The sequence below is a fragment of the Aulonocara sp. 'chitande type north' Nkhata Bay genome, linkage group LG13 (genome assembly GCF_057382095.1).
Source record: "Aulonocara sp. 'chitande type north' Nkhata Bay isolate Kocher_YH1m ecotype deep benthic linkage group LG13, A_spYH_male_GT1.1, whole genome shotgun sequence".
Taxonomy (NCBI): Eukaryota; Metazoa; Chordata; class Actinopteri; order Cichliformes; family Cichlidae; genus Aulonocara; species Aulonocara sp. 'chitande type north' Nkhata Bay.
In genome coordinates, this window is record NC_141356.1 from 6402172 (window position 1) to 6427104 (window position 24933).

The window sequence follows — 24933 nt, forward strand, 5'->3', positions numbered from 1 at the left end:
TAATGGACAAATGTGCCACAATGGCAAAAGCTTGAAAAGATGGTGAGACTCTTTATAATGGCATGCTGTAAATAATTTGAAAATACACTAAAGGTAATGTTAAGTTGCAAGTCAGTTGATGTTTTTTAGCTATTAGACCTCTGTGTTTATTTACACTGATCACTTCATATCAGATACACGTGGAGGTACACTGGTTGTATTCTATAAGGGTTATATGTTATGTCCTATCCTATTTCCCTACAGACAGGGTCTGCTGGGATTTCATCCTGTTTGAAGGGGGTCTTTCCTTTCTGCTGTCACCAAGTGCTTGCTCTAAAAAGGGACCTTTGATTATTGGGGTTTTCTTTGTATTATTTTGGGTCTTTTCATACATTTTAAAGTGCTTTGAGGTGACTGTCTTTGTGATTTGGCGATATACTAATATAATTGAATTGAATATGTCCATCTGGGTCCAAGATGTTGGCAGCAGATCAACTGGGAAGTCAACCATGATGGAACCTTGCTGTATCAAGATTGTTATTATGCAAAGAAAGTGGGATGTTGAAGCTTAACACTTTGAGCTTTTTCTGTGTTTTTTTACTGTTCCTGGACATGGACATGTCTTGTGGTCAGTGGGGATATTTCTTCACTGAAAAGTGGAATTGCCATTAGAGTCTCGGGGGGGGGGGGGGGGACTTCAGATTAGGTCCTGTGAGACATACACAATGAATGAATACCAGAACACAAGGTTCTCCAGCAGAACATTTCATTGTAATAGACACAATCATTGTTACACACATCACCTGTTTTTATGTTTAACTCATTCTCCCATAAAAACGGCATTCAACAACCTCCTCGTATCTGTTATGATAAGTTTTGGCACCTCGCTATGTATCAATAAAGAAGTGAATATGTTCCAGGTTTTGCTAAGTGTAGCTGCATAGAGAGCATCACTAACTTCAGATCCACATCCAGTCATTTTGTTCTATAACAAATATGATAGGCCTGGCTTTCGAGAGATAAAAAGAGTACTAGAATAAGGTACTGTATGATCAGTGTGTTACTCAAATACGTAATGGCAACATGCATATCATCTTGTGAATTTTGTGGGGGGAAACAGCTCAGCAGCTGTTTATTTAGTGGTTTGAGAAATGGTTAAAGACTCAGGAGGTAAGAGACTGACATGAGCCAATAGTATAAGCCAAATGATGATGATGATGATGATGATAATGGCTCCCATGAGATTGTTTGACTTCCACCTAAAGCCTTTTAACAGGAGCTGCCCTTACTGTGACATGTGATGATTAGCATCACGTGTGTGTGGGCAGGTTTTTTTCCAGTTTTTCCCAAATGCAGACTGATTTCAAAGAGAAATGTTTTGTTTTTTTTAAATTTTCTTTTAAGTTGAAATGATGTTTGCATGGGGTTCATTTTCATGATCTAAACTCATATGAAGCGCTGTTTGCTTTTTAAGTACATAAATCAGCTTACTGAATTGGCGGCTCCATTTCAGGAGGATTTCGGATGCTTCGGGCCATGATTCTTTTCAGCACCATCAATTCATTGAGCTGTAATTAACACCAGTTTTGTCCTTCCATGACATCACTTAAAGACGTCATTCAAACTTAATAATTCCATGAAAATCCGTAACTACCAAATTATGTGAACAAATTGGAAAGCGTTCTTCGTGTTGTATTTTCACCCATAAAGGCCACTTCCTCTCTGTTCTTTCTTTGCTCTGTATGTCTTTGCTCAGGTCTGATGGCAGACTTTCCTCCAGCTCTCCTTCCATGCCTGCATCTTGTCATTACTGTCCAAGCTCCAAGCTCCAAAGCCATATATGTCAAAGTCAGATCAGTTGTCACACTGTTGTGTCTTCCACTGCTTTTCAGAGTTGGGAACAAACAGTTCTTTAAAAATGTCATGTTTTTTGTCATTGTCGCTCATAAACCTGCAGAGAGTCATCACCTGACTTTCAAGTTACAGTTAAGCTACAGCTCTATAGTGGAGTCTATAGAGGCAGGCAACTGCTTTTAGTGAAAACCTCCCATAAACCCACTACATGCATAGCACCAGATGGAGCAAGTTAGCTCCTAGCTAGTTAACATAGTGAGACATCTGTCAGCTGAAGAGATTTCTATTTCTATTTCTATTTTAACTCAGGTGTCTCCCTGAGTCCAAGGGCATGCTGACATCTTTTCTGGCATAATTGTGGTATAATTCACCATGATAATGTTCTTTGTGATTTTCAAACTAAATATAGTCCTTGATTACAGAGAGATGATGTCCATTTAGCAGATTAAAATGATCACCCACCGCTTCTTTTAGCCATTGCCAATAAAGCTATGTGGAGCTACTGCCCAAAAAGGTTATAGCTGTACCAATAGATGGTTTATTCAACCACCTGCCAAGTATTTTTGGAAAGTGATTGGAAAGTTTTATTAAACTTTTGTTCACGGTCTTCGTTAGAAAGACACCGAGAATTATCTTACAACATTTGAATGGTTGCTACACTGATGGTGTAATAAGTTAAATTCTGCAACGCTGCGCCGCTTTCTCCTCTTATGTTCCATGTCTTGTGGGTCTTTAATATGACTGTAACAATAACAGGAAGATGGCTCACCCTGTCATCACCCGTTATCTAATGTTTTGAAGGCATGACGTTTTTCCAAACAGTTTACGTGGAAGATTTCTCAGATCGTTACGTGTAACAAATAGTCTGGTGTGTCAAAGTTGTTGCATCGTGCTGAGATGCATCACCTCTAGCAGTCCTTCTGTGGGTGCACGGATGTCTCCCTGGTAGTCATAGTGATCATTGCCAGGGCCACATTTGATGATTTCACCATGGATCTCAAACATCAGATTCTGTGTCAGGCTGACCAAACTGTCATGCTGACTATGATCATTGGTTGCTTGGACCACAGCACACATAGAAATCATCAGTGGAAAAGCTTGCAATGTCCAAACCGATGCCACCAAGAGTATGCTGCTTATTTACTTTGGCATGTGGTGTTGTGCGCCATCAATACATTCCCCATGGTCAGACTATCAATGCTAATTTCTACTGTAATATAAAATCGCACATCATTGCTGCTCACTGCCTTCCCATCCACCAGATACAGGTGTTACTTCATCATCTTCCCTAAGATATAATAATTCAAGCTAAAAGATTGCTGTTTTGGAATATAACTAATATGCAGGTGGTCAGGAGAAGACCGAGAGAGATCCAACATAGCTGAAATGCTGGAAGCATTGTTTGCAGATCAGTGACTGCCTTGAAGAGAATTCATTTTGTTGTTGTTTTTTATAGGCGCAGTGGCACCTTGTAGCTGAAAAGAAAACACATTTAAAGGTTACATTGCAATTTGAAGCTTGAACAGATGACTTCCAGTCTTTCCCTTTGCCTCCTTAAACACACATGAAAAGCTTTATTAGATTGATCGATTGAGCCGCGTCTATCGCATCTTCTCCTGTTTTACATCTCTCTAACGTCCTGTTCTGCAAACCTTTCATTTTAACTCTGGCCACTGCATTACAGCTGTGTTTAAAAAATGCTTCTTGCTGGTCGAGACCCCACAGAGGCCCCAACAGGCTCATCTGCGTCTAGACAACCAGGGAGAGAGAGAGGGAATATCCCACTTGGCTACTCATAGAGACAATGATGCAGTCAGACAGCGTGTCTGTGGATCACTCTCGCAGACACAACCTCACATTGAGCCGGCGGGTTATGGAGATAAGGTGTGCTTTATTTAGCAACGTCAAGATGATGGAGCCTAAATCATGACGCCACCGCTGGCTCCACACCTGCCCGTGGCACAAAGCGAGGGCAGTCCAGCGCACGAGAGTCGAGTGGGCCGACTTTAAAGCTGTCTCTTTTATCTGTGCACAGCAGATCCGAACCGTTCACATGCAGCGATAAAATGGAAGCATTAAAAATGCGTCTGAAGTCTGGGAATTTTTTGTCACCATGTGTGCCGCAAATACGGAAGAAGTTTGTCTTGCAGATTGTAAAACATATGTAAATAAATTTCCGAGCAAATCGACTGTGATGTTGATAAGGGCTTAATGAATGTGTGATAGCATTACCGTCTTTTAGAAACACAAAAAATGACTTCTTTTTTCCCTCTTTCCTTTTTTTTCTGTTTGCCTGGCTCCTATCCATTTTTGTTTGGGTTTTCTTTTTATGTTGGCAGACAAGGAAGCTTATGCTATTGTTGCATTCAGTTGCTCCGGCTAAGTGACAGCTAAATGTCTGAAATGCAAAATGTAAATGCAGGAGGAAGAATGTTCCCTCGACAGGGTTGTTACTCTTTTATGCTGATTTGGACCGCATTCTAACTCAAAGACATTTCCTTGACATTCATTTATATTTTGGCTGCATATCTCGTCAGCGCAGCATACTATGCTTATGCATATAGAGAGCTCATCATGCTGTGACTGTGCAGGCCTGGCTCTTGTTCTTGATAGTTTCTTTTTTTCTTTTTGGATACTGTGTTTATGATGACTTTTTGTCTGATCCCCATTATTTTCCTCTGTCTCTCCTTTTTTTCTGCCTCAGGATCTGAAGAAGGTGCTGTCTTTCCCCCCATACCCTGGGGAGTTTTTGCACCCGGTCGTGTATGCCTGCACGGCGGTCATGTTGCTCTGCCTCTTCGCCTCCATCATCACGTACATAGTGCACCACAGGTATGAAGAAAATCTCCACCTTGATTTTGTTTAAGTATGCATTTGGGCTTTAATCCCTCCCTGCACGTCTTGCCTCGATTTCTAAAATTGCTGCCATTAATTTCACTTCTTCATCATCTGGACATTCAGGCAGACGCTTATGTAATCTCCTTATTTCCCGCCCTTTTACCTTCATGCTTGTTTTTGACTCTTCTGTCACAGATCCTGAGCTGACTGTGGTGTGAGTCAGATGCTTTAGGCTGGCATAAAGTATTGCAGCCTGTCTGACTAAGAGGATATAAAAACATATACACAAATGTGTGTATGTGTAGCTGTGTTTTAGACAGCTACAGCAGAGATATATGTGTCTAATGGATTTCTAAGGAGTACTTTTACCAGCTTTGTTCTTTTTATTCGGCATGGAGATGAGGGCAAAAAAATAAAAAAGTGGACCTGTGGCTCTTGTGGTTTTGTACGGTGGCATCTGTCTGCTCATCTTAGTTTCATCTGCTGTGAATGCTGTTATTAAAGCAGGAGGGAGCTTGACTGGCGTATTGTTTCAGCACAGCAATTCATCATCTGTTGTTCTTGTAGAGCATCACTCATTTTATCATATCCTTGGCATTAATGTGGTATTATTGTAATAGCTTTCCATCTATTTTCATATAAAGGAACTAAGAAATATCTCAAATGTCACATTTTCAAAAAATATTGTTTTATAACACAGTTATCTGGTATATTCACAGTAAGATTTTTATTTTCGTTGTGTTTTTTTCTGTGGGTGGGGTCTCTGTTCTTACGGAGACTGAACTGAATTTATTAAACTATACGAAGGCGCAGAGGCTTTCGCAGTTTACATCCATCTGTGACACCTGGGATGGAGACAGGGTGGGTCCTTCTGCAGTCAGACAGTGATGACAGCATCTGGGGCTACAAACAGCAGCATCACTTGCTGTCGTCTGGCACTGCAGTATTGACGTTTGAAGGAAAAATTGGAAATCGCCATAGAGGCAGGAGACTGAGATGTTGTGGTTTCGAGTGAAATGAAAAAAACAATTCCCAGATACTGGTGTGCATTTTGTAGTTTTTCCACAAAATGGAATTAGAGACAAAAAGAATCAATTCAAATTCATTTGAATTTCTCTTTGTGGTGTATAGTTAAGGGTTGGATTTTTAAACCTGTATTTTGATTTTTGATTATTTAAGCTACCAGGGATCTACCAGGGGTCTTGTTTTTGGCATTTATCTCAGGGCTGGTTTTAGGTTCTCCATCACTTCATCAGGGATCAAAAATGAGCATAGGACTTTATGAGAGGCCCAGTAACTATGTTGTCAGGGGCACCTTGGCCCACAAGGTAAATTGGTCCTGGGTGAGGGGTCAGACTAAGTGTAATTCAAAATAGTCCTATGAAGACAACATCTTGGCACATATCAACATTGCCTGGTGAATGAATGTTTTGGCACTACCCCGAAGCAAGGGCTGGGAAAGGACTCTGCACATAATAAGCCACATGGGTCCAACCTGCTGTAGGCTCACCACTCGCAGGAAGCGTAGCAGCAATCTGGGATACAGTTACAGGCAAAGGCAGAGACCGTGATAAGACCAGGAGAGACCATTCATTAGAAGGTCAGAAAGGAGCTGCGGTTCCTCTGCATCGAAAAGAGCTGAGGTGGTTCAGCACCTCACTGGGATGCCCAAGTGGTACCCAAGAGGCATATCCAACTGGGCACATGCAACTGTGAGGAGACACCAGGGAAGACCCAGGAAATGCTGGAGAAATTATGCATTGCAGCTGGCTAGGGATCACCCTCATATTCCCCCAAGAAGAGCTGGAGGAGATAACCAGGGAGACACAGGCCTGTGCATCACTGCTTACTTTGCTTCCTCCCCAACATTGAAATGCAGCAGAAAATTGGTTGGAACTGCTGTTCCAATAAGGATGGTAGAGCATCATCGGGATTAAACGATAGTTTAGAGATGTTGTGTTTACATCGATAACACAGCTATGATAATCCCAATAAACTGAACAAAGCCAAGTAGACAGACATTCATTCATCAGAGAGTGCTTTTCGGAGCAAGAATGCAGAAATTCCAGATTAAACTAGAGTGAGAACAAGCCCATATTTAGGATATGATGCCAGAGCTTTTGTGGTGTCTGTCACACACAGGAGAGGGTTAGAGGGCTTTTCTTTCAACAGTGCTCACATTAACAAACTCCAACACCTCCTCCTCCTCCACACCTCCCTCCAGGCTCTCCCTAGTACTAAAACACATCTCTGTTTAGTAACACTTTACTTGTGTAGTATCACTCCAGCTGACTGACAGTATCCAAGCTGTGAAGCGTTGGGACTGTGTTAAATGGGCAGAATAGAATAGAGGCTGTCCAAAGGCACCGTGTGCAGTGGGCACGTTGAATCTGTCACATTCTCACTTTAGCTTACTAACACATACACACATGCATAAATATAGCAATACACTGTGTGCTTTAGTTCTTTCTCTGCTGGCAAGATAATAAGACAGAATATGTGATTAAGAGTGCATGTGATGTATGATGTATGAGCCAAGGAAGAACATAGTGGTGGGTATCACGTCTTTGAACCCCAAATCCTTTGAGTCCAATTGATGAAATTTGAGTCAAAAGTGTTTACAGTCATGACTCAGTGAATATTCGAAAACACTGATATCATGCTGTTAGAGTCAGAGGAATACTTCATTAATTTCCAGTTTATACAGTAACCATCCAGTTTATCTCTATAAACAGATATCTGCATATGAATTTGCATAATATGCATTTGTATCGAGACTTCTTTTGACCCAAAAGCTTTCTGCTTTCAGGTCCGCTCGTCTGCTTGTAGTCTTATCATATTTGAGCAGGCTTTGGTAAAGAGTCTGTGTGGAGCTGAAACAGGGATTTCATATTCCAATGCAATCTCAAAAGCGTCATTTAGGAGCATAGATGATGGGTCTCCATTCAGCACAATCACAAGCCCTGCCTGATTTAAATTTGGCTAATCTTCCCTTCAAGATCGGTCCTTGTGCATCTCAACTGATGCCGGTGTGAAAGCTGTTTTTTTTTTCTTTGTTTTTTCTTTGTTTTTCAGAATGCTTGTGTGTGCAGTCTGCGATTTCACCATAGACCTCAGACTTACAACTCAGGCCTCAAGGATCTCATTAGCATTGTTTCCAGCTGGAGCAAGCAGTAAGAAAACTTTAAACCAGCTGCAACCCAGTGGTGAAGCTCACTAGTGAATTGAGTAGTGCACTGAGTAGATAAAAATATACATATTTTCTAAAGTTGATGGACACCAAAAGTGAATCACAAATATTGCACTCTGGACTCACATTTGTCAGGAAAATTAGTCCAAATGAATTCTTTTGTTCCTCCAAGTGTGCTGGATGTGCAAATACACAACTGCTTGCTTATATATCCTCTACAAATACATACATACACATTGCCAAAAGTATTCGCTCATCTGCCTACACATGCATATGAACAGAATGACATTGCATTTTTAATCCATAGGGTTTAATATAGGCCAGACAATCCCTTGAAGCTATAACAGCTTCAACTCTTCTGGGAAGGATTTTCACAAGGTTTAGGAGTGTTTATGGGAATTCTTGACCATTATTCCAAAAGCAGGCAGCACGGTGGCACGGTGGTTAGCACTGTTGCCACACAGCAAAAAGGTCCTGAGTTCAATTCCAACATCAGGCCGGGGTTCTCCCCGTGTTTGTGTGGGTTCCCTCCGGGTACTCCGGCTTCCTCCCACCGTCCAAAGACATGCAGCTTGTGGGGATAGGTTAATTGGAAAATCCAAATTGCCATTAGGTGTGAATGTGAGCGCGAATGGTTGTCTGTCCCTGTGTGTTGGCCCTGCGACAGACTGGCGACCTGTCCAGGGTGTACCCCGCCTCTCGCCCTATGACAGCTGGGAAAGGCTCCAGCGCCCCCCGTGACCCTGAAAAGGAGAAGCGGAAGCAAATGGATGGATGGATATTCCAGAAGCACATTCATGAGGTCAGATGCTGACAGATGAGGAGGACTGGCTCTCTGCTCTAATTCATCCCAAAGGTGTTCTGTTGGGTTGAGATGAAGACTCTGTTCAAGCCAGTCAGGTTCTGCCACACTAAACTTGCTCATCCATGTCTTTATCCACCTTGCGCTGTGCACTGGTGCAAAGTCATGTTGGAACAGAAAGGAACCATCCCCAAACTGGTCCGACAAAGTTGACTGCGTATGTTGTCCAAAATGTCGTGGTATGCTGAAATATTAAGTTCCTTTGACTAGAACTAAGAGGCTGACCACAACTCCCGAAAAGCAACCCTCAACAAAATTTACATTTGGCACAGTGCGGTCCTGGCAACTGCCAAAGTCAGAATCATCCATCTGATCACCAGACGGAGAAACGTGCTTCATCACTCCGAGTATGGTGGTGGCATTCTTTACATGACTGCATTTGATACTTTCCATTGTGCTTGGTGATATAAGGCTTGGATGCAGCTGCTAGGCTATTCTATGGAGCTTTCTATGCATTATTCTTGAGCTAATCTGAAGGCCACATGAAGTTTGAAGGTCTGTAGCATTTGATTCCGCAAAAAGCTGGCAACATCTGAACATTATGCACCTGAGCAGGTGGTCTACCACTTCATGGCTGAATGGCTGTTGTTGCCAATCACTTTCATAACTTTGTTATAATGCCATTACCAGTTAACTGTGGAATATTCAGTAGTGAGGAACGACTCGCTGTACTCCTTGCATAGGTGGCATCTTATCAAGGTACCATGCTAGAGTTCACTGACCTCCTGAGAGTGATCCATTCTTTCACAGCAGCTGTCTGCATGCCTAAGTGTTTGAGTTTATACACCTGTGGCCACGGATGTAACTTGGCTAGGGGAGTGAATACTTGTGGTAGTGTAGTGTATGTCATATGTTACTGTTTCTGTGAGTTTGTCTTATTATAATATAATATGGTGGGCCACAGTTCATTGCACTGAACACAAATTATATTATTTTCATATATGAAATAGATTTCAACCATATACCCCACTGCCTTTGCCACGTTTCCTCTTTTTCCTCCATCATAATTAACATGCATTTCCATGCAGCGGGTACCATCTAACTGTGTAACGGTGCTGCAGCCTATAGTTTATGGAGCTTCAGCAGCATATTTGGAATGTGTCTGCCACCAATAAAAAGACTTGGCTCAAACTACTCATTGCATAATGTGTCATATTACACTGTCCATAGCTTTATTGTCCCTTACATTTGGCTGAGGACCGGACACAGGGTGAGAGAGCAGATGCAAAGTCAGGACAGTTTTATTCCCCCTTCACACTGGGAGATTGGGACATGGAGGGTTGCCAGGTTAATGTACTTGACCCAGTGAAAGCCCAGAGCAGAGCCTATGAAAACCTCCTTCAAGGGAGGCCTGAAGCCGGCCTGATTTATGGCCTCTTTGCTGGAAGGAGTTCAGTACCTGGATCGCAGGAGAGGCATCGACAACGGTAGCTTTAATTCTCCCTCCCCTCACACAGAGCAGTGAAGCCCGGCCCCAGAAACACCTCATGGCTCACTGCTGAGCCACTGCTTCATCTACAGTTGGCTCACGTGCAGCTGGGGCTCTGCTCCTCCATTTTGGGGAGTGGAGATTTCCAGCACATGGTTATATAATTTCAAATGGTGACAGTGACTGTAAGGTTGAAGAGGCTGGAGCCGATGTAGGAAAGTAATTAAAAGAATAGATGGTCTAGTAATTCACACAGTCCAACTAATGTGTTGGTAATGTCTGACCTATTCAGCTTATTTTCAGCTGGGTGAAAAGCGATGGTTTGGGTTACCATAAATGTGCTGCTGCACAGAGCGTGGCTGCTACCATATTTCACAAACAGATGCAGGGCTTAGATGAAAAATGTAAAAACTTCAACTGGCCAAACCAACTGGAGGCAATCTCCTTTTATTTCATCATCAAATCAGCTGATTGATTCTCTTTTGTGTACATATGCTGCATGTATTGTACGCGAGAAGGTGGTGGAAAAAAGCTGTGTGGAAAGAATGTACATTGAATTCTTGTAAAAGAATCTGCAAATATCCCTTTGCCTGAGGTCCATCATTCTAAAATAAGCATTATGCATTTTGTAGCAAGGAATTAAATCATTCGTATCTTTTGATGACACAATATTCTGTCTTTCACTTTGTACATGCAGAGATCTTCTTTTTGAAAGGGCCGTTTTTGTTTTTTGGGTTTGTTTTTTTTAATGCACTTTCCTTTTTTTATTGTCACAAGACTTCAAACAGCATTGCTGTAAATAGCATTCTTCTAAAAGTTCAATCAGAATGAACTTAAAAGTAGCTGAACTGCTTTTTGCTGTGTAGCAAATACTTGTAAAAATGTGATTTTTGCAGTTCATTCTGCTTTTAGCAAACAGTATTGATATAGTCAATGCAAAGAGATATATGTATTTTTTTGCACTTCAATACTGAGTCTTCTTATAAAATAATATAATAGGGACATCATTTAATTCTTTTTTTTGATAACACAAATGTCATATATTTGAACATAGTTACATGATTATCTTTGACTTTGTGTTATGGTGATCTCTATCAACAGATATCTTGCATATGAATATGCAGAGTATGTAGGCAAGATTTCTGGAATTTGAAGCTTTCCAGTTTCCATTTTTACTCCGCTTGTAGTCCATGTTCAGTTTCAGGAGGCTTTGGCTACATGTGTCTACATAAACAGTCTGAATGTCTTACAAGTATGAGCTTTTTATTAGCGTTAAAAGACTGATGAAGTACTGTTGTCACCCTGGCAGGCGCGTAGGCGATGTGGATATCTAAGTTTGCAAATGCGATAACTCGAGAACGAAGCGACGTAGGAGTTTCATTTTGGATACCATTGGTGTATCTACTTGGAGGCTGAGAGGTGCCACTGACAGTATTTTTAGAGATGTATTTGCATTTGTAAACAGTGACTTTCTGGATAAACCAAGGCCCCAAAATATTGACTGTTGCAGGCTAAGTCAGCACAGTAGTTAATGGGTTTCCAGATTAATGTTACCTGGAAGCAACTATTGTTGTGATTTGGTGCTATATAAGTGAATAGCATTTAACTGAGTTGCATTTTTTCTAGTGTACCCTTGCAATACCCTTTCTCATTGAGAATGAATGGTGCTGTGGTGCCACAACTGATCTTATGTGTATGGTTGATAATGATTGGCTGGGATAGTGCTTCCCAAGTTCTTCAAGAGAAATCTGGTAAAATTCTATGCTCCTCCATCTGAATGTGGAACTGTCTTCAGACAGGAATACAAATAGCTCACAATGTTTCTGCTAATAGATTTATTTTTTTCATAAAAATTTAAATATCTGCTACTCAGCAGGTGTATTGGTAGTGAAGTATATAAAACTTTGTTTATACTACTCGGTTTCTATGGACAGCACTACCAGGTTTTACTGTTAATATATATGGTAGGAGATAAATGATAAAGAAAACTGATGCTGACCTTTGTAAATAATACTGAAAGTAACACAATTTCAACCAAATTTACAAAAGGTAATCCACAAAACACTTCACAGTATGATATTTATCACTATTTATCTACTAATTTTTTTTCCCTTGAACCTTTTTTTTGGCAGTGCAATCCGCATCAGTCGGAAGGGATGGCATATGCTGCTCAACTTCTGTTTCCACACAGCGCTGACCTTCGCTGTGTTTGCTGGCGGCATCAATCGAATCAAATACCCCATCATCTGTCAAGCAGTAAGTGCATTCCCTTTTCATTCGTCCCACTCTCAAAGCTTTTCAAAAAATTGATTGTGAATGTCTATTCAGGTGTCCACAACCAGGCCACTGGGTGCAGTATGTGGATGTACAATAACCCCGCTTTGTGTGTCTTTCATGCTTCAGCTGCATGTATGGTCTGGTCACTCTTTTAGTAAAGTGGTGGCCTAGTGAGTGCGGATGATTCAGGCCTTCCCATCATAACTGCACTCAGTAGCAGGCTCTCTATTGTCTATCTTTGTCTCTTTCTTTTTGCCCAGGGGTTAGTGGTGGGCATTGTGCCACAAACATTGTGGATGTTTTAGAAATTGTTAGCATATAAAAGATTTTCTGGTCAATAGAATTTTGTACAAACATGCTTTTCTATGGAAATTTCAATGTTGCATTTACCACATCGCTTTTCATTAAAGGCACCCTGCCTGTGTACTTGAGATGCAACATGATCGTTGTGGATTGCGTGTCTGTCTTCATAAATAACAGTAAAAGCAGTTTCAAAGGATTTTTAAATTACTTAATGAAATAAGCTCCAGGATTTTTACGTGTTTGATAGGGGTGCAACGATACACAAAATTCACGGTTCGGTTCGGTTCGATACTTTGGTGTCACGGTTCGATATTTTTTCGATACAAAAGAAATGTTCATGCCTTTTTAATTTGTCATTTATTAAAATTATAAATATATATTTTAACTCAAAAGTACAGTTTTTAAATTTAACCCTAACCCTTGTGCGTGTTTTTTATTTTGACAGCGAATGCGCACCTGCGGACCACTTATGTGCAGCCCTGGTTATTTAGCTCGTCATATTGCAGCCACAGAAATTCTTTTGTCCATGAAACCATAAAGCTGCACTTTCTTTTTGCCTTATAGTCTGATTTGTCATAACTTCTCCTGCTGCTTTTACACACACTCACATAAGCTCAGCGATTCTCTGCGCGATCAACCTCTCACATGTTTAAGCTGCGGGAGATTTCACTTGTCATGTTTGCATAGTAAGCTAACAATTAATAAGACGATGTCAGAGGAATTGGTGCACAAATTATCATCACTCACAGATCGGTGCTGTCGCTCTCTATACACAGTTTGCACGATTGCAAATTGAAAGCAAAAAAACAAGCACAAATTCAAACGCGATTTCAATATGTCACATATTGACAGTGGCTCACCGATGCCAATGACATAATTACCCAGCTACATTTCTGAAAGAATGCAAAAGCATTGACATATATTTTTCCTTCCTACAATAGCCCGACGGGCAGGGAAGAGATAGATTTTGGTAGCCCGACTGAAAAAAAAATCGCTAGCCCCGGGACGTCGGGCTAGCGATATTGCGAGCCCTGTATCTGATTGAGGAATCACTCATCTTTGGAAAAGAGAGTTTATTACAGAGAAATGTCTCTTTCCAAAATAAAAGCTATACTATCCGCTTCTTCTGGGCTATATTCTCAGCAGCATAAGGAGAATCATGTGCTAACAGCTGTCTAAATGACTCGGCTAAAGTTAGTAGCATGCTTGTTGTTTTTGTCTTTGCACTAGGATGATGTCGGCGTAAATGTGCAGTCATATTCGTTGTGTTCCCACTAGTGCTTTCAGGTTAATCTCGTTGAAATGACCTTAACGCCACAACACGGCAAATCTCCGTTAACGAGCTACCGCCGATCGCCCCGTGCATGGGGCTAGACGGCCAACACGTTAACGAGCTAACTGCGCTAACACACTAGTTCCCACCCATGTAATTGAGCATTGCATGGCACATCCAACATACTGTTTTACTTTAGTCCATGACTCGCTTACCTTCAGGGTCATACGTCACATGAAAACCAAAATAATTCCAAACGCCAGATCTGAATGAGGGTGGGGGAGGTCCATGTTGCAAGGAGAGCTTAACCTCTCTCTCGCTAGCTTGCCCTGCGCTCTTCCTTCTGACTATGCTGTCTGTGTTGAGCGCTCAGTGGATCTGCGCTCCACAGTGCAGCCTAGGCGGAGTAGTCGAACGCAGATTCACTGAGCGCTCAACACAGACAGCATCGTCAGAAGGAAAGTTGATAAAATAAATTACAAATGTTGTATTGTTCGATACATATGCGTACCGAACCAAAAGCACTGTATCGAACGGTTCAATATCGATACGAATATCGTTGCACCCCTAGTGTTTGAATAGTATTTGTATTTGGTTGATGAAACACTTGTTTGCTATGTTGCGCTCCTATCCGTGACAAGGCAGTAATGTGTTAAGTTTGTGTATGATGGTTTATGGTTCATGATTTGTGTTTTTCTCAACCTAACATCTGCACAGATTTTGTTTTTTTGCCGAGCTTGTGGGTTACTGTAAAAAATCTTGAATGCATTATGGTCCCTGGATAAATTGAGGGCCCCTGCATGCTTAAAGTGTTTTCACTCCTCTGAGGCATTGGAAATCTTATAGTATAGGCATTCTTTAATTTGGTATATGGCGTGCTTTTTAGATGAGTCCTGAAGCTCACATCATTGAAAGTGTTTTAGATTTAGAGTTCAGTCACTGCTCATGAGCTCGGGTCTTGCGTGTCCCTGCCTGCAGGTACTGTAGCCCTTTTTATCCTCTACAGCCTTGATGAGGGTTGCATAGATTTAGGTAAATCATATGTGGTTAGCTGGACCAAAGACGGTGAGGCAGTTGAATGACAATGGAGACCATCACAGGAATCACTGAGCCTAGCTATAGATAGAGAAACAGGCCCTGGATAGCAGTGACTGCATTTTCATATTAAAATACTTGCATACAAATCTAAATAACACTTTCTACACTCTGGTACTCCACTTGAACTTAGAGTGTAGCTGTTTTTGACAGAGTTTGTAACTTGAAAACAGAAAAAATACCTGAATAAAATCACATCAAAAATGAAACTATAAAGCTAATACAGTACTGTGCAAAGTTCTTGAGCCACGCCTCGTTTCTTTATATTTTGCTATGAAAAAAGGGAAATAGGGGTAAAGAGACATGTAGTTTGTGAAAGAGTTTGTGAAATTGTAATGTGCTTTAAAGTCAATATTTAGTATGACCACCTTTGTTCTTCGCACAACTTGATCTCACTTGGGCAAGTTTTCTTGTAATTTCTTTGGATAGATTGCAGGAATAGTTCTGCAGGCTTCTCGAAAGAAAGACAAAACCATCTGTCATGATCGGTTGGGGGTGAGGGGAAGGAGACGGGACAAAAGACACACTGTGGAAGAAAGCCAGAGCTTAGTACTAACTAATGATTAAATGCAAAGTGGTGTTTAAACACATAAAGAATGAAGAAGAGTGAGGGAAAAAGAAACCCTCAGTGCTCAATGGGAAGCCCCCAGTAACCAAGCCTTAATTCAATAAAATTAAGGGAGGATTCAGGGTCATCTAACTAAACAGTTTATCAAAAAGGAAAGTTTTGAACCTAATCTTAAAAGTAGAGATTGTGTCTGTCCCCTGAATCCAGACTGGGAGCTGGTTTCGCAAACAGCTGAAGGCTCTGCCTGGCATTCTACTTTTACTTTATCATTTCTGTGTCATGCTGAAAAATAAAGCCATTACTAATTAGATGTTTTCCAGATGGTTTTGCGTGGTGGATCCACATATCGCCACACTTTCCTGTGTTCAGAATTCCATTAGTTTTGATGAGATCCCAGACAGCACTGGCTAAAATGCAGCCAAAACAATGACAAAGCCTCCACCATGTTTTAGAGATGGCTGTAGACACTCACTGTTGTTCACTGGCCTCCTCCATACATCACTTTGTTTTTTTCGGATGGTCTCTTTAGGGATCACCACAGTGGATCATCTGCCTCCATCTCACCCTGTTCTAACATCCTTCTGTTATACCAACCCCCTGCATGTCCTCCTTCTCTATATTGGCAAATCTTCTTTTTTCTTCCTGCCTCGCAGCTCCATATTAAACACTCCAATATATCAAACATCCCCCTCTCTAACTTTTACAGAAGCCCATGAAAAATATTAAATTAAAATGTCAACATATGTGAATTTGTAAAGCTGGAAAAATCAAAGAGGCTTCTGACATAATTGCTGTGTTATTGAACTGTGTCTCTGATGTTTGCGATAGTTGACAGCGTCAGAAAGAATGAAAGTGAGAATAAAAAACAATATGTCTCTCCTTTAACTTTTTTACATGGTTAGAATACCATATGGTCCCTGTGGATTTCCTATCCATTTGATTGATAGCTTGACCGACCTCAGTAGTGAGCATGAAACATCAGCTGGAGCAGAGCATCTCCCACTGTCAGTTCACCTCAGCAGGGGGGCATTTACTGTATGTAGCCACAAAGAGATTGATGTACACCTCTTTTCTACTTCTCACTCACAGTTTAGACTGTCTTCAGTCACTACTTGTTTGGATCAGTTGGCCTCCGATGCTCCATTTTTTGTGTGCGCTATCACACATTTGGGACTCAACTCCTTCTTCTGCTGTCACAAGCACTTTAGGTGGCCTCCTATTCCATAGTGTAACAACTCTACCTCTGCTGAAATATAGCCAGCTTTTCTTGAGTTGTCTAGCAGAAGGCTCGCTGACAGGCATGTCTTAAAAAAAGTCACCACTTGTGTCACAGCCGTCAAGTCTTCCCATACGATGGTAACTGACACAAAATGGCTGGTATTTGTCCCTTTACTCTTAGAGAAATGGTGAAAGGGACACAAGAGTAGCTTAACTAGTTTTTGTCTAGTGAAGCACATCAAATCATTTTTGATTACTTGACATAAAAAAACACCCACAGGGATAAGAAATTCAAATCTTCTATCGTTTATTTTACGAATAAGGTCCAATTTAGATCAAGTTCAGAACTATTTGCACTGCTCAGATGCATAGTGGTTTAAAATTTGAGAAGAGAAGTGATGTAATGATGTACCCTTTGCAGATCTTAATGAACAGAGAATGTGGTTATCTTCTTCTAATGCTTATGAAGGCAAAGTTATATTTTCAAATAATACACAATTAGATTTTTAGCATGTAGCATAGCCTAGTGTTGAAGGTTATCCATGCAGCAATGTAAGAACAAAGACATCTCTTAACAGAAGAACATGGTGGTCCTCACAGAAACATCACTATAAGAATTCAACTGTTATCTTTCGTTTCTGTGCCATTTACTCCTCATTTTCTTAAAAGCTGGATGAAATTTAGTTTTTGTACCACTGAGTGTATAGGTGGCTGGGAGACATTGACTTTTCAGCATTCAGTACAAGCTTCAGAGGAGAGAAGAATGAATGATGTTCAATCATATTGAGGAATGTGTCATCTGCATAAAATATCATCTAAACTTAGTATGAGCTGCATATTGTTCTATATGCTTTTGAGTTGTGGCATTGTAAACAAGCACTTTGGCTGGTGTGTCCATGTTTTGATTTTTTCACTCGATTAGATACCCAAGCATTTTAAAATGTACTAAATTAAGCGTTTGTTGCAATAATCTGTTGCCTCTAAATGTTTTTTTCTCTTTTTTTTAGGTTTGTCCTTGAATTGTACATCAGTGTTTAATGTTTTGAAAGGACAAGAAATAATGTTATTATTTTCAAAAACCTATTTCTTATTAGAAAAAGGTTGTTATTTGAATTCTACTTATGCAGCCACACACAATCTCCTGCTTTCCCACAATATCAGTGCAGAGTTTTCTGATGGAGCTGTGTAATTTAGCTGACCTTGCCGCTGGTTTTTAACGTACTTACCTTTCATTCATTTATTCAACTTTGTCCTGGGGCCTTTGAATACTTTTTGATGCTCCTCCTTTACCTAATCACTGCTAGCAAAATCACTCTTGGCAGATTTGGGAAGGAGCCCAGATTGTCTTCAATTCCACTGGGATCGAGGCAGGCCCCACCAGACACAATTTGGGATAATTACAGGAATGCTTGAGGAGATGTGTGATCTCCCGATGCATATACACAGTCAGATTCACACACGGATACACGCATTGCCTGCTAAATTCACTGTACCCCCCGATCACCCCGCCAACCTCCTTACGCACACACTTACCCTCCTTTCCCTTCCCAGGAGGAAAAATAAGTACATGCTCTCGCTCCAAACTAAGCAACTTCAAGGGGCTCTGAGTCTAGATTTGGCAGTTCTCGCAAGACTTCAAGCACGCACTCCCCACCCAGTCTTCACCCATCCCTCCTCCAAACCCCCCCCCCCCCCTCCTTTTCCTTCCACACCTGCATCCCATACTCGTCTGCCTGTTCTTCTATCTGTATGCCAGTCTTCAGTCGTGCACCGCTACTCCACCCACTGTGGCACTGTCGCTATGCAGCATCCAATGTCTTTACAGCTTCAAAGTCAAAGTCATCTCTAATCTCAATTTCTATCTTTTCTTCAAACAAGGCTTGCTTTATCATTGATTTGAGCAACACCCTAGCTGTCACACTACATTTTCTGCTTGCCCGGGCTAAGCAGGAGAACAACATACAGTATACCACTGTTTCCAGTCGACTTACCTCATGTTACCTCAGACCATCAAAATTTGGATTACACATCGCAGATGATTGTTCACTGAGTGTGACCGGCGTTAAATAACCTATTAATTTAGAAAAGAACTTGGCTAAGGATGACCTAGATCTGAGGTAACATCCAAGTGTCAGCTTAAAGATGCTATACAGAGGATTTCCCTAATTAGCACCGCACTGTGAAATTAGTTGTGATGGCAAAAGCTGTGAAAGCGAGAGAGAGAGAGGGCATTACATTATAGCAGTGATTTTGCTTTGTTTTTCCATTGGGTCTACTTTGACTGTTCCCAAGTTTCCCTGTACATAAATACTGTAGCTTAGAGTAGACTGGTTACCAAAAATAATTTGGAAACAATATGACAAAGATGTGATAAAAGATAAAAGTCAAAGTCAAAGTCAAAGTCAAAGTCAACTTTATTTGTCGATTCTGCCACATGTACAGGACATACGGAGAATAGAAATTGCGTTACTCTTCACTCCCTAGATAAATAGCAAATGAACATTTAAATATATTTAAATATAAAAGTGATTAAAAAATGCAAGTAAAATAATTAAAAAGTAAAAATTTAAATAAATACAATTTTACATATAACAAGAAAGCTATATAATATACAATATAATGGGTAAGTGACATTGAGTGTAAACCAGGCAGAGTAGTGCAAATAGGCAAATAGTGCAAATGGAGATTTGGTAGTGTATGGTAAGAGAAAGTGTAACAACAAAGTCTTATGAGGTAATGGCAGTCCAATGCTCCACAAAGTGACTGGTAACTGGTGCAGGCCAGTGAGTGAGTCAGAGAGTGTGTGTGTTTGTGTGTGTGTGACAGAGTTCAGTGAGACCGTGGAGGAGAGAGGGGAGAGGGGGCAGAATCGGGAGGGAGTTAAGCTTCCTGACAGCCTGATGGATGAAGCTGTCCTTCAGCCTGCTGGTCCTGGCCTGGAGACTCCGCAGTCTCCTCCCCGACGGCAGCAGCTTGAAGAAGCTTTGCATTGGGTGTGTGGGATCAGCCGCTATGCAAAGGGCTTTTTTAGTGAGACGGGTGCTGTAAATGTCCTGGAGGGAGGGGAGAGAGACACCAATGATCCTCTCTGCAGCTCTCACTATGCGTTGGAGGGTTCTATGACAGGACGCATTGCAGGCTCCAAACCACACAGTGATGCAGCTCGACAGGATGCTCTCGATGGTGCCTCTGTAGAAAGTGTACATGATGGGGGCTGGTGCTCCTGCTCTTCTTAGTTTGCGGAGAAAGAAGAGACGCTGCTGTGATTTCTTGGCCAGTGCTGTGGTGTTGTACGTCCAGGAGAGATCCTCTGTGATGTGCACACCCAAGAACTTGGTGCTGCTCACTCTCTCCACAGATGCTCCGTCAATGGTCAGAGGAGCATGTTGGGTGTGCATTCTCCTGAAGTCCACAACAATCTCCTTCGTCTTCTCCACATTCTCCACAAAAGACTTTAAAGTTAGTTTTTAATATCGCACTTTTAGTCTGTGCCAAATGTTTTAAAACAGATCATCTGGCAATATTAACTGAAATAAAAATTTAGTATAGAGTTCATTGAAAATTCTTAATCGCTTGTTATTTTCCACATTTCTTTTCCCTCCAGAACTATGATAATGTTTATTCAAATTTCAAATCAGTTTTCAAGGACTAGGTTCACTGAAAAAAATACTATGAAACTGATTATTGTGATTTCCAGTCAGAAAGTATAAAGAGCACACGTGTTTTTCTAGACTTAGAATATTATTGTTGCCTTATAATTCTGCTTTTCCTCATTTTCTGTCATATATTTTACAACAGTCACCTTGAAGGGAAGGAAAAAAACAGATTTCTTGCCTTTACCATCATCTAATACAAAAGAGTGTCTAATAAATTATTATAATTATAAAAAAAAAAAAATACTCTGTAGTTTACATACAGTTCTGGTCAAACGTTTTGCGGTCAGGAAATACAATGTGTGTGAAAATAAGTCGAAATCAGAAATGATTTATGATCATTTGTGATAAATGTTTCTATTAACCATTAATGGTGGTTTATGGGATGAAAAAACATGTTTATTTATTACTTTAGTTTTTCAACAAGACACTTATAGGATTAGTGAGAATACAAAAACGATGCTGATTCCTTATTAATTTAACATTAATTTCACATGATGCTTTTGTTTAAGAGCTAGTAGAATCCTGGGGTTCACTCTTGCACTGTGTACTGGTACTGCAGAAGGACGTGCTAGTGCTTTGACAAGTTGCTACTCTTCTTCCACTGACCACACATGTATGGAGGAAAGTAGCCGACGAATCAAAATCAAGCCACTCTTTTTTTTTTTTGTGAAGTGTTAATTTTTTCATGTCTCACCAACATCTCCATACGAGATAAAAGAGGGATTTGAGGAGACGGAAGCAGTGACTGTTTTAATGGGGACACATTGATCAGGCTTCCTGGGCTGCTTCCAGCTTCTGTTTTGTTAACTGTGTGATCATTGTGCTGCTGCTCACTGATCCGATTATTGACTGAAATTTTGTATTTACCCAGATTCTGTGCTAACAATGGCACATCAGGTGAAAGCACACACCAGCTCTGAATAGTAAAACATCAAATATCAAAATATTGCTGTGTTTTTTAGAAGTCAGGTCCCTCAAGTATATACCAGTCTAAATGATGCACCTTTCACAGACTCAATAACGAATACAGATGGTCACAAATAGCTCCAGTCACCAATGGTTACAGCTATAATTGTGACCACCTTCGGTTCTGAAAGACACCAGAAATTCTGCTTTATTATCAAAACAAATGTTAGCATAGGGTTTCTTTAACCACACACACACACACACACACACACACACACACACACACTATTGGTCCACTGCGGCTTGTGTGTGATTTTTTTGAAAAACTGCCAGATGGGCAACTATAGCTGTGTCGCTTTATTATTGCTGACTTGTCTCAGCTGATTTGGACATTAAAGTTTTGTTGCCATTTGATTGATCGTGCAGTTGCAATAGCAAAACAATATTCAGGACATTAATCAGCCAGTAACAATCACAGGTCACGCTCCGTACGTTAATATGAGAACCCCCTCCTCCCCCATTAAAACCATATTTAAAGACACACTTGCCTTCTGTCTGTTCTTGGCACTAAAGAAGCTCTGAAGAGTGTGGACTCTGAAGCTGTGATTGACTTACCACCCACTCTCTGCTCTCTATAACCAGCTCAAGGACGCTTCCAATTAGCATCTGGACTGGTAGCTCGAGTCCCTAGGCCTTTCGTGCTGGAGAGAAGCCATTTGATTGGGTACCTCAGGTTGCCAGTACATCATGAACGCACTGACTGGTTGAAGAAAAGGCTCAGTGCATTTTAATCTTCTGTATCCATTCTCCTTTCTGTCTTTTTTTGCAACTGTCATGTCTATGCTCTCTGTCTGTGAGCTAGCAAAGCTTTTAAACAAAGTTAGATTAGTTTCCCCATTCAAATATAATTCATGAATATTAAAACACGAGGAACGGAGATATGTGTACAGTGCGTTTTTGGAAAAACAATCACACGCTGATAGTTGTCAACGTGACTGACATTTATATTCAGGTTTGTTATTCACGGTGCACACCTCATGTCCTCTAACTCAACTGATAAGGAGCTGCTCAGTATCCACCAGTATAACCTCACTATGCTGCTCTTATCCTAGGCAACCTTGATGATTCAATAGCACTTTTTGAACCTGTCTTTCCGTCATTCTACTATTGTCTTTTAGTGGAGGATAACACAAAGCAGCCAGGTCTTTAAGGAAAACGTCTGTGGAGACACCCTTGGAGTGACATTGATGGTTATTTTCTCAAGAGGAGTGGCAGCTCATCCTGAACACTTTTCTTCTTTGAGTTACAGGGATATAATGAAGTCTGACATTTTTCACAGAGACACACTTTACAGTATTATGTATAAGCAAAAGTTCAGCAAAGTCAAAGAAGTAACTTGATGCACCCTCCGTCACCCAATCTCAGGTCGGGGTCGTGCTGCACTACTCGTCTTTGTCAACCATGCTGTGGCTCGGGGTGACGGCGAGGAACATTTATAAACAGGTGACCAAGAAGCCTCCACAGAGTCAAGACAGTGACCCGCCTCCGCGCCCTAAACAGCCCCTGTTGAGGTAAGCACAGATGTCCTCGCAACCCTTCCCAACCCTGAATGCCGCTCAACAGAAAGTTCATAAACATTTGTGCACACATATGTGTTTGTGTATGTGTGTGTGTGGTACTTTTCTTTGGTCTTTTTTGATTGCTTCATGTGTGCCTTTAGAGGACAAGGACGGTTCACTGCGCAGTTATTTGCTTTCTTATTTCATTTTTTTGTATATACACAACTTGACCGAGGCTGAGATATACTGTCATAGTAGGTTTATGCATTCACATTTTGATGAAAGAAGTCTTCAGATGAGTAAAAATACAAATACAGCGATGATCGATATACTCAGTTATAAGGGTCCTGCCCCAGACCCCTGGGTCTTATATTGTGTTGTCTATTTTATGTGTGGCGCACTATACAATGATTAGCACTGTTGATTTGGTTTCTACTCATCTTTTTGTATGGAGTTTTTCCCTGTGCCCTCATAGGTTTCCTCCAGGTGGTCCAGTTTCCTCCCACTGACTAAAAACACAACTATTGGCTTGACTGATGATTCTAAAGGGCCATGGATGTAAGGCCGATAAAGGGCTTAAACTATATAGAGTAAAACGCTGTATCAATGCGTGGTTAAATGTGGCTTGTAATCTAAAGCTCTTTGACTGATCAGCAAGGCTGGAAAAGCACTTCATAAATAGATTTATATTTACTCCCAATATTGTGTGTCTTTGAGGATTTCGCACATTAGCTTTCACAGTTGTTAGAACAACAAAGTCACACCATAACATAAACTTGCTAACAGATGGAGGCAGTGGTAGACCAGGACTTTCACTTCGGAGTGAGAAGTAGTTTTTCACAAACAGTTTTTTTTCCCACTGGCTTTATAGGTGGAAGAAAACCTTTTGCCAGTTTCCCATTGTCAGCAGTACAGTGATTTGTAAGAAACTATGGATAAGTACCTTCATGCACCTACTAAAGCTAACAGCTAACAATATGTGGCATATTTCTGATAAGCTAACTTTGCAGAGTTAGCAACATAGCATCCTCTATACCAGCGGTCCCCAACCTCCGGGCCTGTCTGTGAATCGTTCGGTACCGGGCCGTGAGAGTTGAGGCTCAGGTGTGAAATTTATGGTTTTCAGGGTTTTTATCGTTTTTTATCATTATTGTTTTTAATCGGTTTTATCATTAACTCAGTTTCTCTGGGTCTTTCCCCGTGTGTTATGAATAAATCTTCCTTTTTTTGTTACCGGTACTGGTTTTATCCACGACACCTTAAAGGCCGGTCGGTGAAAATATTGTCGGACATAAAGTGTCAGTGGCGCAAAAATGGTTGGAGACCGCTGCTTCATACCCTTTGAGTTGGTGGGATAATGACTATTGCTAGCTTGACATGGACACAGAATAAAATTCTTAGTGGCTTTTAAATAGCTAAATATGTGTTTGCTTACGCCTAACATTTGGCACATTTAAGAGGATCGTTTTTTGGACCCATGCGGCGCTCCTCCTCTGCGGTGAGAAGGTGCTGTGTGAGCTCTTCAGCACATTGCAACCGTGCTGCAGAAGCTGCTGGAGCTTTTAAATAGCTAAATATGTGTTTGTCAGATTACTCAGCCATTCCCTTGGGCACGTGTGAGCTACGTGGACTTTACTGTGGAGTAAACTTTTGCATCTTTGTGTCTCACACTAGTTTAGGCTCAGGTGTTTCAAAGGGGAGAAACTGTCATGCAAGTGTTGCATAATTTATATGAAAATAAAACCCCAGTTGGTTATTCAACATCAACAGCGAGATGGCTATCAAGACTTTCTGTTGTTACACTTTGCATCACCTTATTGATTTCTCACACATGTCTTGGGTGTTGAATAGTAAGGAGTGACTTTATGTGAAAACTGATAAACCACTGATTAGAGAACTTTAAATTCCTTGTAATCAGCCAATTTC

At 40.9% G+C, this 24933-nt stretch overlaps 1 protein-coding gene across 1 annotated transcript in view; it reads left to right on the plus strand.

Moving 5' to 3' along the window:
* adgra1b (adhesion G protein-coupled receptor A1b) overlaps positions 1-24933 on the plus strand; it is a 194554-nt gene that overhangs the window by 157576 nt on the left and 12045 nt on the right. The window contains exons 15-17 of the mRNA XM_086258391.1: positions 4538-4665; positions 12285-12408; positions 22874-23019. Of these exons, the coding sequence (XP_086114517.1) occupies positions 4538-4665; positions 12285-12408; positions 22874-23019 (398 nt within the window). The remainder of the gene's footprint in view (positions 1-4537; positions 4666-12284; positions 12409-22873; positions 23020-24933) is intronic.